The 16,697-nt window shown below is 37.4% G+C and overlaps 1 protein-coding gene across 1 annotated transcript; it reads left to right on the forward strand.

The window, feature by feature from the left end:
* Positions 1-11,764: 11,764 nt before the first annotated feature.
* On the forward strand, positions 11,765-12,242 carry LOC125095588 (UMP-CMP kinase-like). The gene has a single exon (XM_047722039.1). It carries the CDS (start codon positions 11,802-11,804, stop codon positions 12,240-12,242), a length of 441 nt encoding a protein of 146 aa, XP_047577995.1. The 5' UTR covers positions 11,765-11,801.
* The last annotated feature ends 4,455 nt before the right edge of the window (positions 12,243-16,697 follow it).

A 16,697-nucleotide genomic window follows, 5' to 3' on the forward strand; every position in this document is an offset into this window, starting at 1 on the left:
GTTTATGAATAGCATTTCTTCCTAATGCATTTGACCTTTCTTTGTCATTATAAGAGGTCTCTTTTTTATCATATTTTTAACCAAAATCTGTTTTAAATTTTATTTTTATTTGTTTTTATATTTTTTAAAGATTTATTTGACAGAGAGAGTGAGAGTGAGCACAGGAAGGAGGAAGCAGCAGAGGCAGAGGGAGAAGCAGGCTCCCCAGTGAGCAAGGAGCCAAATGCCAGATTTGGGGATTGATCCCGGGACCATGGATCATGACTTCATGACTTCAGCCAAATGTAGACAATTAATTGATTGAGCCACTCAGATCCTCTATTAACAAACCTTCAAAAATTGTCTTAAAAATTTCTTTCTTCATTTGCTGTCATCCTGAAGACCATTTCTAAAGGTTCTGTTTTTGTTTTTTTGGTTTTTTTTAGATTTTTATTTATTTATTTGACAGACAGAGATCACAAGTAGGCAGAGGAGATAGGCAGAGAGAGAGGAGGAAGCAGGCTCCCCATCAAGCAGAGAGCCCGATGTGGGGCTCGATCCCAGGACCCTGGGACCATGACCTGAGCCGAAGGCAGAGGCTTTAATCCACTGAGCCACCCAGGTGCCCCAAGGCTCTGTTTTTTATTTGTTTGATTTTTGTTTTTGTTTTTAATGATTTTAAATAATTTCCCTTGGAATTAGTCACCAGAGTTCCCCATGTTCTCATGCCTGAAGCTGATCTCCTGATGAATTTCAACACCTTTAATATTTGTATAATTCTTCTCTATCCCCAACCTCTCTACATACATATACATGCAAGTATACATGTTCATATACAGAGTAACTGTTTTTCTATATCTGAACTAGATTTCCATCTATATCCTTTATTCTGTTAGAGAGCAGAGAACACAATCTAGTCAGTTTTAATGAACTCAGTTACTTCAGAGTTTGTCAGTTATTTTAACTCAAAGGGTTCATTCAAAATGCTTGTTTATTTTCCTTCTTTCCTTCACCCTGGGATTACGTTAACATCCTAGTGGCCTGTATTTTCAGGTGTGGAAGACAAGTAAGAAAAAGACATAGTCCACAGACGTCTTGTGGAATACTCTGAGGTGTTCAGTTTTGTCTGATCTCAAGTATAGCAAATCTCCCTGCCCTGACTTCTGAGGCAACTCTGTCCACTTTTTATCCCTCCATATCCCAGTGTTCTGATGTTGTCATAGGAGTGTTCAACACTCTCCTTCAGAAATAATTAGAATTCTACTAATAGACGAGGAAACGCAGCCCTCCCCATATCCTTTTCTGGGACAATAGGAGACATGGAACACTACTTTGGGCACTTTCTTCCCCAGCAGGTATCTTGATTTTTCTGTTTCTAAACCATAGTGGGGAGAAAAACCTCCTGAACATTGATATGTCTCAGAGTTACAGCCCAAAGCTGAGTATAAGTGACTACTGGTCTCAGATCTCCAAACTGTCCCTTGGAACTCCCCTAGGGAGATGTCCCAAAATCTCCCTAAGTCCCTACAGAACTCTTCCTCAGAGATCCCACCAATTTTCCTATTTTGCCTTCTCTTTAACTTTTCTTCAATCTGTGGCCAAATGATTCTGTATCTTTTCTGAAGTATGAACATCACATCTGGAGGAATTTCTTTCCTAAAATCTTTCAAGTGTTAGGAATGTATATGTGTATGTATGCATGTATATATGTATGTATGTATGTATGTATGTATGTATGTATGTAAAAGCTGAGTGTTTGAGATACCCGTCCCCTGATTCCTAAGTGATGATTCTACTTGGTTTAGCATCCTGGATTGTGAGCCCAAAAGGTAAAAAGGGAGTATTATTTCAAGAGTGAGTATGCCTATTGGTTAACTTTTGAAAAGCCATTTTGATATGTGTTATTTCTTCTTCCTGGATTGCATTCCCTAACCTACTGGCAAAGTCCTAATGATCCTATAGGATTCCAAACCTTGTAAAACTTTCATTGCCTATCACAGAAAACCAGATTACTTCTTCATGTCCCCTCATGTGTGTTTATATCCATTGTTATATTTATTCTTTTATATTATTTCATATCACTTTTGTTTTTTTTTTTTTTTACCTGTCTGCCTTCCATTTTAGACTATGCATACTCTGAGTGTTAGTTTTGAGGTTTCATTACTGTATAATACATGTTTTATGAGTGAGTCGGAGTGAAGACATGAAGGAAAGACACACTAAGAAAATAGAATTCAAGAGGGAGATGTTGAAGATAGGTGTGAACTAGGGATCAAAGGCACAGTTTGTAGTAAGATTCTCCCATAGTGAAAAACATTCTAGAACCCCTGATTTCTGGTAGACAAAAGTACTTTCAGAGAAGCTTAGTACTATTCTTCATAACAATAGCTTATTCAGGTTAGTAGAGAAGAGTAGATTTAAGTGTGTTTGGAAGTCAGGAGACAAGATTCTAGTTCTCATCTTGCCAATATGCTTCATACACGGACTTCAGGTTCTCAACCATTAAGGAGAGGAATAAGAAGGCTTTGTTTTGTGATTAAAGTTGCTATTAGCTTAAGATATTCAGTGACACAACTTTTAGACTTTCAGTAATCAAAAGTGTACTTTGAGGTATGATTCTCCAGTATATCACCTTGTATCCTACTGAATTCCTAACGAGAGGGAGACAATTTGTCCTTCCCACCCATTTACTGAGGATTTCAAAGCAAGTGATTCACATTGAAGGGTTGATTCTACAGATCCTTTGCAGTAGTCAACATTTATTTCTTTCTAGTCAACTTTATTTTTATCCTTAGAAGAATGCTTTCTTTGCGCATACAAAGAATATAAGAAATCAAGAGGGATTATAGATGATTGTCACAGACCAAGTTAAATAGTCTGGATGATTTTCATGATAGCTGTTTATGCACATCTCTTGTCAACACAGTGCCTAGTGATATCATTTTGATAGTGTGAATGTTCATGATGAACACATTTATGAACACTTACATCACAGAAATCAACAAACCTACAAATCTGTTGTTTTCTCCACCCTTAATTTTACCATACACCTGAATTACTTTATACCACTCTTTGGGACAAAGAGAATTTTGGTATCTATGATAAAGAAATGGAAGTATTTCTTAGTTGTAATTACATGATACTTTCTATCTTGAGATATTAAGAAGTATTCTGGCTGGGGCTTAGGACCCAACTTCTTACTCTGGTTCTGCTCTGTCACATAATATAAGCCATTTTTTTTCCTTTGGACTCTGTATCACCAGTTTTATTTTTTTTTAAAGATTTTATTTATTTATTTGACAGACAGAGATCACAAGTAGGCAGAGAGGCAGGCAGAGAGAGAGGAGGGGAAGCAGGCTCCCTGCTGAGCAGAGAGCCCAATGCAGGGTTTGATCCCAGAACTCTGAGATCATGACCTGAGCCGGAGGCAGAGGCTTAACCCACTGAGCTACACAGGGACCCCCATATCACCGGTTTTAAAATGAAGTGATTGGGGACGCCTGGGTGGCTCAGTTGGTTAAGCAGCTGCCTTCGGCTCAGGTCATGATCCCAGCGTCCTGGGATCGAGTCCCACATTGGGCTCCTTGTTCTGTGGGGAGCCTGCTTCTCCCTCTGCCTCTGCCTGCCACTCTGTCTGCCTGTGCTCGCGCGCTCTCTCTCTCTCTCTCTGACAAATAAATAAATAAAATCTTAAAAAAAAAAAAAAAAGATTTAAAATGAAGCGATTGGACTAAATGGTGTCCTGGAAGCTTCTAGTTCTATTAATCATGACTTTAGGCTTAGAAGAAATATATTCTGGAGTCTACTGGTATGATAATGCATATAAAATTATTTAATAGAAAAGTGGCTAGTTAATGTCTCTTAAGAGAACAGATATTGGCCTATGTTGATATAAGCATACTCCTTTTAAGGAGATATCTACATAGGCAAAAAGGAGTTCCACCCACACTTGGATTTTTAATCCCTTGAATATATATTTCACATTCAACATTTCACCAGCCTCTTATATGTTTATCATGCCTTTGAAAGCATTTTGATAGTCACACCCCTTTTACTATTCCTTGTATGCCACCTCTGCAGATAGCCTGAATCAATTCTGATCTACATTGCAATTAAGAGAATAATTCATCAGTTATTCTCAAATGTTCATTACCTCAATTTTTTTTGACATTTGTCATTTGTATTTTCTCCATGTTTGCATTTGTGTAAAGACTTTGCAGAAATTTATAGTCAATTTATTTATTTATTTATTTATTTATTTATTTACGACTGATGCCGAGCAATTTCTTCCTTGGTTTGTATGGACAGGAAGACTGGCCCTATATAGAGTTACAGAGTAGGTGAAATTGGTCTTCTTCATTTTCTCCCTTTCTTTTATTTCTGTCAATAATGGTAATGAAAATAATAGAAAACAATAGCCATCATTTTTTTGAACTCTTATTATGTCCAAGGCACTGTCTCCTGGCATTATGATATTACCCCCTTTCTTATTCCAGCAGGCAGCATATTGTATTCCCATCTTGATCTCCACCATTCTAGCCCCTTGCACTTACATCACTCTGGCAATGACCAGATTCCTGCCCTTGCTGCTGATTTCAGGCCTTCATTGTTTCACAGCTTCCTAATCCCTCAAACTACCCCCTATCTTGTCTCAGCCCTTCTATGCCAGAATCTCAAGCAGCTTTTCACTTAAAAAAATCACCTGACATAGTAATGGGGAAAAAATGCTGTGAAAGACAGTTTAAATTATTATAAGAGGATTTTCTATCCACTAAGAAAGATTGAATAAAACCAAATACAAAAACAATGTTATAAAATAGTAGATATTTCCAATGGGGTATCACATAGCTAGAAGGGAGCCCAACCATCACATCCTTGCTAGAGTTTGGACTTTTCAGAAGCATACACTGATTGATTTTGAAGTGTAAAGTGTTCATAGGGATCAATACGTGAGAAAGGAAAAGTCAAATTGTAGTGCAGACTCACAAAACTTTAGCCAAACTTGTAGGAGTTCTGGAGAGAATATTGACTAATGGAGTTGTTTCACATTGTGTCAAAGAGTAGGGCTTTGGTATCCCTACCTTGCTCAATTATCACACATGGGCTATCTTACATAAAGCATGTCCTCAGGTGAGGCGACTCTCTGCAGCTGAAGCATACCCCAGAATGGTGGACAATTGGCTATCTCCTGATGGCACCTCTATAGCTGAGCAGAAACCCTTCCCTGAACTGGGATCAGGCAGCATATCTCCATGTTCATCACACATCATCCACATCTTTTATTGATAATTTCCTTGGTTAGATTACAGAAAAATAAAAATTGTGTACATTATGATTCTATCCATCTTCAGAAGAGTGAGAAATATAAAAGTTTACAAATATCCAAAATGCTGCCATTTTACATATCTGAGGTTTTAGAATATCTGCTCTCTCTTTCTGGAATTTCTGAAATGCTCCCACCCATCTCTTTCAAAACCAATAGAAAACTGGGTATCCCATGGTACCTGTTTGAGGTTGTTGATTCCTTCCACTGTACAACTCTGAAAGTGAGCTTCCTCCTACTTTGGCTTTTCTAAGACATTTAGTTGTTTGTCTATCAGTGTTATCACTAGGCTGTGAGCCCCCCAGGCTGAGGCCAAGCCTAAAATGTAGGTATTCCAAGGTAACTACAGGATGAAATAGATATCAATTGATAGAACTATAATATAACACAGACCTGAAGTCACTAAAGAAAATAAAGAAATACCAAATCATTTGTTTATCAATTATCGGTAATATTTTCACATTTTCCAATTTTCTGCAGATGTGTAGTATTGACATCGTCTCCTGAGTCCTAAGGCTTTATGGATTTCTACAAAGCACAACAGTTGGTGGCTTCAGGGGGTGCCAGGTGGTGCTGGGACAGCAATCACACCCTGAAGAAAGTCACACCAAGAGATCCAGGGCACCAAATTTGCTCCAAATTATCCTGATATATGAGCTACTGGCATTCAGCAAGTCATGTGGAGTGAAGCACGTGGTTTCTCCTCCAGCAAAGACTTTTTTTTTTCTTTTCTTTTCTTTTCTTTTCTTTCCTTTTCTTTTTTCTTTTACTGTTGCCAATAAAATAAATTGGGGTGCTGGTGTGGGTTGCATGCAGAGATACATTGACACAGGCATTGGAAAATATTGTTGACAGCAGTCAACAATAATATGAAAAGTAATAATAGCACCTTGCATTTGGTAGAAAAATTGAACTGTTCAAACACAGTATTTGAGTCCCTGTAAGATATTACAGGGCTATAAGGCTATATATAGTCACATAGGATAACATGTGTTTGACAAAAGAGGGAGTTGGAAGCCTGGAGTACTTTAGTATTTAGTCCATGTCGTTGTCTTTTATATTACTTTGCCTACCTTTAGCACGTAGAAGATCTCCCTTCTATTCATCGTGAAGAAAGTTCTTTGATGGTCAAGTAGGCCTTATGCTGGAAATTTTTTTCTTTCTCTTTTCTTTTTTTGCTTTTATTTTAATGCCTATTTCTTTTTCCTTTTCCTTTTTAAGATATTATTTATTTGACAGAAAGAGAGAGATGGCAAGAAAGGGATTACACGCAGGGGGAGTGGAAGAGGGAGAAGCAGTCTTCCCATTGAGCAGGGAGCCTGATATGGGGTTCTATCACAGGACCCTGGGATCATGACCTGATCCAAAGGCAGAGATTTAACAGCTGAGCTACCCAGACACCACAAGGCCTGTTTCTTCTTAAAGCCTGTTTCTTTTTAAGGTCAGATCTCTAATGTGAAACTCATCCCATCTTGTCCATTTAATGACTTTGTTCCTGTAATTATCCTCTCCTTTTAAATATAATCTTTTTTTTTCTTTAGGACATTATAATAAGCTTCTAAACAGGTTGTAAGATCTACTTTAAAGCAAAATTTATTTCTTGACCACACTTATCTATATTTTTAAATTATGCTTTATTTTAAAACTCCTCAAAGCCACAAAAGATAACCCCTTCTTCCTCATCTCTTATCTTCTCTAAGTCACTCCAATTAGACTATGTCTCTGCCTTTCCCACAGAACTCCTTCTGCTTTTGTCACGATCACTAAAGGCTTACAGTTTTACAAGTTCAGTGGCCAGTCCTTAGTTTTTATGTTATTTGAGCTTTCAGCAACAATTAACCCAACTGATTCTTTCATCCTTCTGTAAATACATTCTCTGGTGCCTAACATAGCACTTCCTTCCATTTTCCTTTTAATTCCATCGATGACTCTTTTTTGTTTTGTTTTGTTTCTTTTGCTTAGTCCACTCTGTCTTTATAACTTCTAAATGCGGACATGTTATGGGGCTAAGATTAATAGTACTGTCTTCTTTTTTTTTTTTAATATTTATTTATTTATTTATTTGACAGACAGAGATCACAAGCAGGCAGAGAGGCAGGCAGAGAGAGAGGAGGAAGCAGGCTCCTTGCTGAGCAGAGAGCCCGATGCGGGGCTCGATCCCAGGACCCTGAGATCATGACCTGAGCCGAAGGCAGTGGCTTAACCCACTGAGCCACCCAGGCGCCCCAATAGTACTGTCTTCTTATTCATCTTATGCTATGGTGCATCACCTCCAGTCCTATGGCTTTAAAGTGCTACTTGTAGGCTGAAGAGACTCAGTTATTTCCAGTAACAACCAGAAAGGCATTTACGTAGTGAAGGACTAACATTGCATATCACCTAAGTGAAATCCTAACAATATAAAAAACTGTAACTCTTTGTCCATGATCAGACAATAACAACCATATCACAATCATCACCTGATTATCAGTGACTAAAGAGAACATGAATTATGTACAACATTTCTATTTTACAAGGATGTTAAAGTGTGAAAGAAGAATGAGCATTGGAATCAATGAAATTTGGCCTATTTCCTGTGCCTATTCTACTTCCTCACTTGCATGGCTGCTAAAAGATGATTTAGATTTACCATGCCCAAAACAGAATTCTTTTTCTTTTTAAAAATTTTATTTATTCATCTGAGAGAGAGAGAATGAGAGAGAGTGTGTGTGAGAGAGGAGGGAGTGTCAGAAGGAGAAGCAGACTCCCTGCTGAGCAGGGAGCACAATGTGGGACTGGAGCCTGGGACTAAGAAAAGACATCCCCAAAAGCTAATGGTTGGGCTTCCTGATGGAATCTGCAGAATGGTTAGAAGAGTTCCCATTCATTTGATGCTCTTGGAGAACCATGGCTGTTGTGCTTTCAGGCCCGGTACACTGCTCCCCACCTTCCCCACCCAAGTCATGCAGCACACCTCATATTTTGGAAGGGACAAGAAAGAAGTGAGCCTTTCTGGCAGCACAAGGGGAAAGCCACATGCTCACTCACACACTGTATGCAATTACAGGCTGAGAAAGTATTCTGGCTCTGAGCTGAGCTATCTTGGAGGGAGAATACCACTGGTACAATGAAACTATACTTATTCTCTTTGTTTTTTGAAGACTTATTTATTTTTGCGGAGGGGGGGGATGAAGAGCAGAAGGAGAAAGAGTCTCAAGCAGCCTCCATGCTCATTGAAGAGCCTGACGGCGGCGGGGGGGGGGGAGGGGGGTCATTCTCACAACCCTGAGTTCATGACCTTAGTGAAACCAAGAGTCTGATCTTTAACCAACTGTACCACCCAGGCTTCCCCTTTCTTATACTCTTGAATGCATCTAGTTTTGGATTCTTATTCTCCAGTGATTTTCTGGAACTTCTCTGTTGGGCTCACTGACTTCCATAAAGACACTCTGGTCCTTGTCAAAAGTAGTGATATTTCTGAACACATCAGGAACTCCTATTCTGCCATGCCATGTCACTTTTCCATGATGTCTTTATCTCTAACTTCTAAATTAGTGCCTGGTACATAATTGCTAGGTATATATTTATTTAATGAATAAATAAATACTGCTCTAGTATAAAAAGAACTTGGGTCTAAGTGTTGGCAGGTTGCTTTCCATTTTATGAATTTTTTAAACTTTTTCTCTGCAACTGCAAAATGGAAAGAAATACCTAATTCACAGAGTTTAGGTAAGAATTAAAAATGGTTATTGATGTTAAGTACACATATGTAGTACAGAATATCACATATTATTTTTTATCTTTATTTAACTGTAAGCGATGGCCTTCTTGTTATTGCCCTGATAGGCAAGATGAAGAACATCATGCAAAATTAGCCAAGCCTCCTCTGGTTCATTTTATAATGTTTGGTTTGGCCTGCTTCTGCAGCTGGTTGAACTAGGCCTCCACATTGTGGTGTCCTCCATTTTGACCCCATTCACTCACTATCACTGTTTCTCTGCCAAAGCAGGCTTCAAGAACCAGGTGAGCCTCCTCCAACAGCGGCACAGGCCTGAGCCCCACTGTATGTTGCAAGTAGGAATGGTGGCACCTACACCTGGGATTCCCTGCCTCCTGTGGCTTGATGAGCAGGTGCACCAAGCAACAATAAAGTCACAAAGCCCAGGCTTGGGCTCAGTAACCAGTGTATGCTACTGCCTCCAGTTATTTATTTACTTATGAATTATTTATTGTGGCCTGTAAACACACCTCCACACCCAAGTTTATCTTTAATCTCCTTATTTATAATATGGAAGATGTAAACTCATTCTCTTTACTGTAAGACAAGTTGAAAATATGACCAAATAAAATAAAGGGAGACATTTGGATACCAGTTTATGAAATAAAAGGCCTTTCCCCACCACACACACATACAGGAAAGGTAAATGAAGACTGGAGAGAATTATCTTTCATTCTTTTGGCAAGCTGTCTTTTGGCTGCCCTTTCTTCAAACAATCAAGGAAAAACAGAACTTTACCTTGTTATTGTTTTCTTTTTCTCTCTTTCTTTTTAACTAGCTGATCATAAAGGACAAATTTCAAGTAGTATGATGATAGAAATCGTTTTCTACTAAAGCTAGAAAAACAGGCAGAGTGTATAATTGAGGACATTGTCATATATTATTCTGTTTCTCCATTGCTTAGCCTTTAAAAATAAAGAAAGAGACTAAGGAAATAGGAGGAGCTAAGGCACATGGATTAAGATTAAGAAATGTGTGGCTTTTGGGGCACCTGGGTGGCTCAGTGGGTTAAACCTCTGCCTTCGGCTCAGGTCATGATCTCAGGGTCCTGGGATCGAGCCCCGCATCGGGCTCTCTGCTCAGCAGGGTGCCTGCTTCTTCCTCTCTCTCTCTCTCTCTCCCTCCCTTCTGCCCACTTGTGATCTCTGTCAAATAAATAAATAAAATCTTTTAAAAAGAAAAAAAAAGAAATGTGTGGCTTTTCCTGAAATTGTGTCAAACAAGTTTCTAGGCTTCAAATCTTTCCCCATTAACATCTTTGGTTGAATAAACTCTATTATTATTTTTTTTAACATTTATAAGATATATTTATTATTTTTCTGACCAAAGTGCAATGATTTTTAATCTCCTTAAACAAATAACTGAAAAAAAGTATTCAAGAAAATAAAACACAAATGGGAAATTAACCATTAGATGTTTTTACTACATACCAACCCTACATTTAGTCTAAAAAACAAACAAAAACACTTTGAATGAAGTGTTACCAAAACGCTAACCAAATCATTTACCATAAACCTCGTACATGCATTTCAAGGTTCCACTGCTAGGAATTTTGTTAAGATCAATTTAAATCATCAATAACACTATATAATAGAGCACAGGAACACAGGTCATTAGATGTGATCCTTGCCCCGTACCCTCAGATTTATGTCAGAATAAAGCTGACAAATCTGCCAGGCTCTGAACCCCCAGTGACCCCATCCCAATCCCTGGAAGCAAAGAAGATGGCCCTGTCACACAACTTTGTAGAAGTTGTAATAAAACCAAGCCTATTTTCTTACCTTTCTATAGGAAATGGTCAGTTATTTGATATATACTAAAACACTTCTAGGAATTTATTTCATGAGTTTACCAAACACATTTTGCAAGAACCGACTACACAAGAAGTTCCTCTGGAATTTGGTCCACAAATTCGCTTAACAGGTTGGAAATTTAAAACTTGCAAGAAAACAAGGAAGTGGGGAATTCCTAATCCTAACATGTTGTAATTATTAAAGGGATATACAGACATACTAAAAAGTTTTGCTCACAGAAGGCACAAACTATAAAAAGGATATGCTTTTTGAGTAAAAACAAAGAACTAAGCTGATATCCTTCTTTGTTTTGTGAGCACCATAGCTAAGATGAAGTTAGACCCGAATTCACTGTCTACTCCTATAACCAAAAAAATCTAAGATAAAAAATTTAATTTGTCTTACTATATACTTTCCAGCCATTAATTGAGATGTAATTATGAAAGATTAAAATTGCCTTAAAAAGGGGTTGTAATAGCAGCTATCAAAGCAATATTCAAGCATGATTTCGAGGATGCCTTCAAGTTTAGAGTTAGCCTTCTTTGTCAAAAATCTTCACAACTTCATCAAAAACTTCATCAACAGACTTAGAGGCATCTATCTTCTTGACTTTCCCCATTTCTTCGTATAAGTCAATAATTGGCTTTGTTGACTGAAGATAGGTCTGAATTCTCTTCTCCAAGCTCTCTCTGTTGTCATCACTTCTACCACTACTCTTTCCCCTCTCAAGGCATCGTTCGATACAGATCTCATTATTACAGTCAAAAAACAGAACGAAAGACACATCTGCCTTCCCATCCATGGTCTTGTTCCAACCTTGAAGGTTGTCCTGATTTCTTGGAAACCCATCAATCAAGAATTTATTCTTCTGAGCATTGGCAGCCATTGTGTGATCCATTTCCCTCGGGCCGCTGTCAGCTCTCCTCAGCGTCGGGCCGAGGAGCTGTGTATGTTGAGCTGCTGCGGCCGCAGGCTGCTGCACATCCTGGGCCTTAGCTTCCCGCTGCTCACCCGCCGGCCGCTTTTTCTCTGCCCTCACCGCCTCATGAAACCGCTGGTCGTGTTCGTCCTCGGCGGTCCTGGCGCCGGCAAGGGGACCCAGTGCGCCCGCATCGTCGAGAAATATGGTTATACACACCTTTCTGCAGGAGAACTTCTTCGTGATGAAAGGAAGAACCCAGATTCACAGTATGGTGAACTCATTGAAAAGTACATTAAAGATGGAAAGATTGTGCCAGTTGAGATAACCATCAGTTTGTTAAAGAGGGAAATAAACTCTATTATTAAAAATGGATCCCCTTTGGAGTTTGATACATTCTTTGGGTTTAATATTGCAATTAAAATATGCCTCTTTTTTTTCTCTATAACAAATAATTCCATATTTATTTGATCACTCCCTAATACCACAGGAGTAACCTTTATTGCTTGGAGTGTGAGAAGTGAATATTAAAATTTCTGTTTATATTTATTTTTAGCTTTTTTTTGGTATTTTTACTTATATTTCATGAGTTTTAAATAATTTTATATTTTAAAATGCATAAATGTGCTGCTAAACAAGTAACTTTAATAGCAATTATATTTTATAATTAGTAATTACATATAGATGGTACATAGTAAAAATATTTTTTATCAGAAGAATACAATCTGAACTTTCTGTTGGATAGAATGGGATACTCAAGAGATTATTTCCTCCTTCTCCAACACCATCACTCATATTTTATTCTACTTTAGACTTAAATAATACAAAACTCTTGAGTTCTTGAACACTTGAAGTGGTCTCCTATCACTCTGCATTTGTTCGCTTATATCCTTTTCCTGGAACCTCATTTTCTTCACCTGCCAAATTCTTATGTCAGAACTGTATCAGATCTCAGATTTTCTATGAATGTTTCCTGTTTTTTTAAACATCTTTATTGAAATATAATTTAAGCATCATAAAATCTACACGTAAAGTGCATAATTAAATGGTTTTAATACAGTCACAGAGTTGTTCCCCCATTGCTAATATATAATCCAAGAACATTTTCATCACTCTGAAAAGAAATCCTGTACCTATTAGGAGTCACTCTTCACTTTTGATTCGAAAACATATACAGCTGCAGTAATCAAACAATGTGTTACTGAGGCTAATGAAAGTACACATAGTTCAAGGAAATACAATTAAAATTCAGAAATAAACCCTTGTGTATATAGTCAACTGATTTTCAGTAAGGGTGTCAAGAAAATTAAATGGGAAAAGAACAGTACTTTCAACAAATAATGCTGGTGTTAACTGAATATCTGTGTACAAAAGAATGAAGCTGGATCTCAACATCATATCTTACACAGGAACCAATTAAACAGATTATAGACATAAATGTAAGAACTAAAATTGTATATATTTTAGAAGACAACATGAGTGAATAGTCATGATATTGGACTGGGTAATAATTTCTTAGATATGACACCAAAAGCACAAACAACAAAAAGGAAAAAAAAGGGGCGCCTGGGTGGCTCAGTGGGTTAAGCCGCTGCCTTCGGCTCAGGTCATGATCTCAGGGTCCTGGGATCGAGCCCCGCATCGGGCTCTCTGCTCAGCGGGGAGCCTGCTTCCTCCTCTCTCTCTGCCTGCCTCTCTGCCTGCTTGTGATCTCTCTCTATCAAATAAATAAATAAAATCTTTAAAAAAAAAAAGGAAAAAAAATCATTTGGACTTACTCAAAATTCAAGTTTTATTTTGTAGCATCATCAAGAAAGTGAAAAGATAACCACCAGAATAGAAGAAAATATTTGAAATTTATGTATGTGATAAGAAACTAGTGTCTAGGATACAAAAAGAACTATTTAATGAAAAAAATAAAGATAAATAATTAAAATGTGCAAATGATTTGATTTTTTTTTTTGCAATTTTGATAATTTGCAAAGAAGATGTAGAAATGGTCACTAAGCATATGAAAAGATAATCAAAGTCATTAACCATTAAGGAAATGCAAGTTGTAACTGAGGTACCACTTTATATCCACTAATATGCTTATAATCAAGAACACAAATAATGAATATTAAAGAATATGTGGAGAACCTGGGCCCTTTATACATTACTGATGGGAATATAAATGGCAGGAAAAATTATATATATATATATAAATGGTGTATATATATATATGTGTGTGTGTGTGTGTATGTGTGTGTGTGTATATATAAATATATATGTATATATATACCATATATATGGTATATAAGTATATAATATATATATATATATAATATACCATTTATACACACACACACACACACATAAAATTTATGTATATATGTAAATGGTAGAGTCATTTGGGAAACTGTCTGGCCCTCAAAGGTTTAAGTAATGTAGTTATAATATGACCCAATGATTCCATTTCTTTTTTTTTTTTTCAAGATTTTATTTATTTATTTGACAGAGAGAGAGAGCATAAGTAAGCAGAGTAGCAGGCAGAGGGAGAGGGAGAAGCAGGCTTTCCCCTGAGCAGGGAGCCCAATACGGGCCTCAATCCCAGCACCCTGGGATCATGACCTGAGCTGAAGGCAACTGCTTAACCAACTGAGCACCCAGGCACCCCTGATGATTCCATTTCTAAGCATACACCCAAATAAATTAAAACATGCCCTTCTCTGGCCATCTGTACCCCAACGTTTATAGCAGCAATGGCCACGGTCGCCAAACTGTGGAAAGAAGCAAGATGCCCTTCAACGGACGAACGGATAAGGAAGATGTGGTCCATATACACTATGGAGTATTTTGCCTCCATCAGAAAGGATGAATACCCAACTTTTGTAGCAACATGGACGGGACTGTAAGAGATTATGCTGAGTGAAATAAGTCAAGCAGAGAGGGTCAATTATCATATGGTTTCACTTATTTTTGGAGCATAATAAATAACATGGAGGACATAGGGAGATGGAGAGGAAAAGGGACTTTAGGGAAATTGGAAGGGGAGATGAACCATGAGAGACTATGGACTCTGAAAAACAATCTGAGGGTTTTGAAGGGGAAGGGGTGTGGTGCCCTTCTCTATCTTTTAAATGCATATTTAAAAAATCAACTCATATAATATGTTCTTTATCTTAACCTATGTCTAGCATGGTAGTTCATAGACTTCTTGAGGGTAAAAACTGTTTCTTATGCATTTCTGCATAAGTAACAAGTGAATAGAAATAGAAAGTCATATTAAGTAGGCAAACTTATACTTTAAGGTATAAAGTTACAAAGCAGGTATCTGGTACAAGGTAGGCATCAAAAATACCTTCAACTAGGAGGGTACCATAAAGTCCTGCCCATTAAAACTTTAAGGAGGATCAGTTGGTGGTCATTTGAGACTTCCATTAGTGAATATTGGGTTGAACAGACAGTTTCAGGAAGATTAGCAAAGAAAGAACTCAAGAAACCTAAATGTTTTTAGCTTCTCAATTTTCTTGTATACCAGTTAAAATTCACATAGTAAATTTTATATCAGAGTGTCATCATGCACTTGTTCCAACTTCCGTGTAAGATTGTTTGAAATTAATGAATTTTTTTTGAAATGAGTATCCTCAAATATCTCCAGATCTATGAAAAAAATCCAATTTCTAGTTTTCTCTTCATAACCCTGGCACCTACAGCACAAAAATATATGATTTTATGAAAAGGCATATGTATGTAATCTAATAGAATTGGTTGAATTAGAAGCAGCTAGAAGGATGAAAGATAATGGAAGAGAAATTTTCAGGAAAAGAAGAGAAGCAAGTAGAGGGATGCTGCAAATCATACTTTCAACATCATGATATTTTGAGCTGAGTTTGTCATGAGATGATGCACCATGAAAGAAGTGTCCATCCAGAAGTCAGGCCAACTCTGATCACAACCAACAAGTGATGTGAAGAGGCATGATGTCTTCAGAAGGTCATAGAACGGCCATGCAAAAAAGTGACATATTCTTTTTTTTTTTTTTTTTAATTTTCACATATGCAACAATTGGGTCATGACATAAGTCCTGATCATCTTCTCATCTAAATATTTGATTTTGATTTGGGGTGAAAAATTCTCCTTGTTCTTTTGAGTGTAGTGGTGTCTGAAGGACAGTGCTCAAGGTCTGACTATGATACCTCTGATAACATAAATACAATTCAACAGGTATGCTTGTGCTTTATAATACTATTGATCAGTCACTCTTCCACTGCAAATGTCAACTTCATCTGCATAGGAGCAAGGTAACAACCTTTGTCCCTATGATCCCATGATGCAGGTACCGAACATAACTTTAGCCATATTCAGGCTTGGTTGAATCTCAGTGACTTACTGAATATCAGTTATAAGTTCTCTCTCATATCTCTATAAAATGTATTATACTCTGAGTTAAGAGTATGTATAACCAAAAAGTAGCTGGTGACCACTAACATATACAAAGAGCTTTGAATTCACTTGAAAAACAAAGTTGTGGTAAGGAGATGATCTTCAGGCTCCTATTTTGAGCAAGACTAGTAATATCCTACTTAATTTATCTTTAAAAACTTCTCATTGTGTTCCTCCATATCATTGGACAATTTCAAGATCCTCATAGGTACCCGGAGGAAATTCTCAAGTGTTTTTCAATGTAGCTTTTCAAGATAAGGAGAGAAGGAAGCTCTGTTTTTGTGACCTTTCAGTCTCCAGTACTGTTCCTGAATTAGCTAGATAATTAGCTAGTTTTTTTTTTTTTTTTTCTGGCTTCTCTTTTACCATGGCTTTTCTAATGAGCCATACATCCCATACTCTGAAGTCCAGTAGTACCATCAAAGAAAATTAAGTATAAAAGTCAAACAAAACTTTAATGAAAAGAACATGCTTCAGGTGACTCTGTTATCTGTATTCTGA

Source organism: Lutra lutra, chromosome 3 (assembly GCF_902655055.1).
Source record: "Lutra lutra chromosome 3, mLutLut1.2, whole genome shotgun sequence".
Lineage (NCBI taxonomy): Eukaryota > Metazoa > Chordata > Mammalia > Carnivora > Mustelidae > Lutra > Lutra lutra.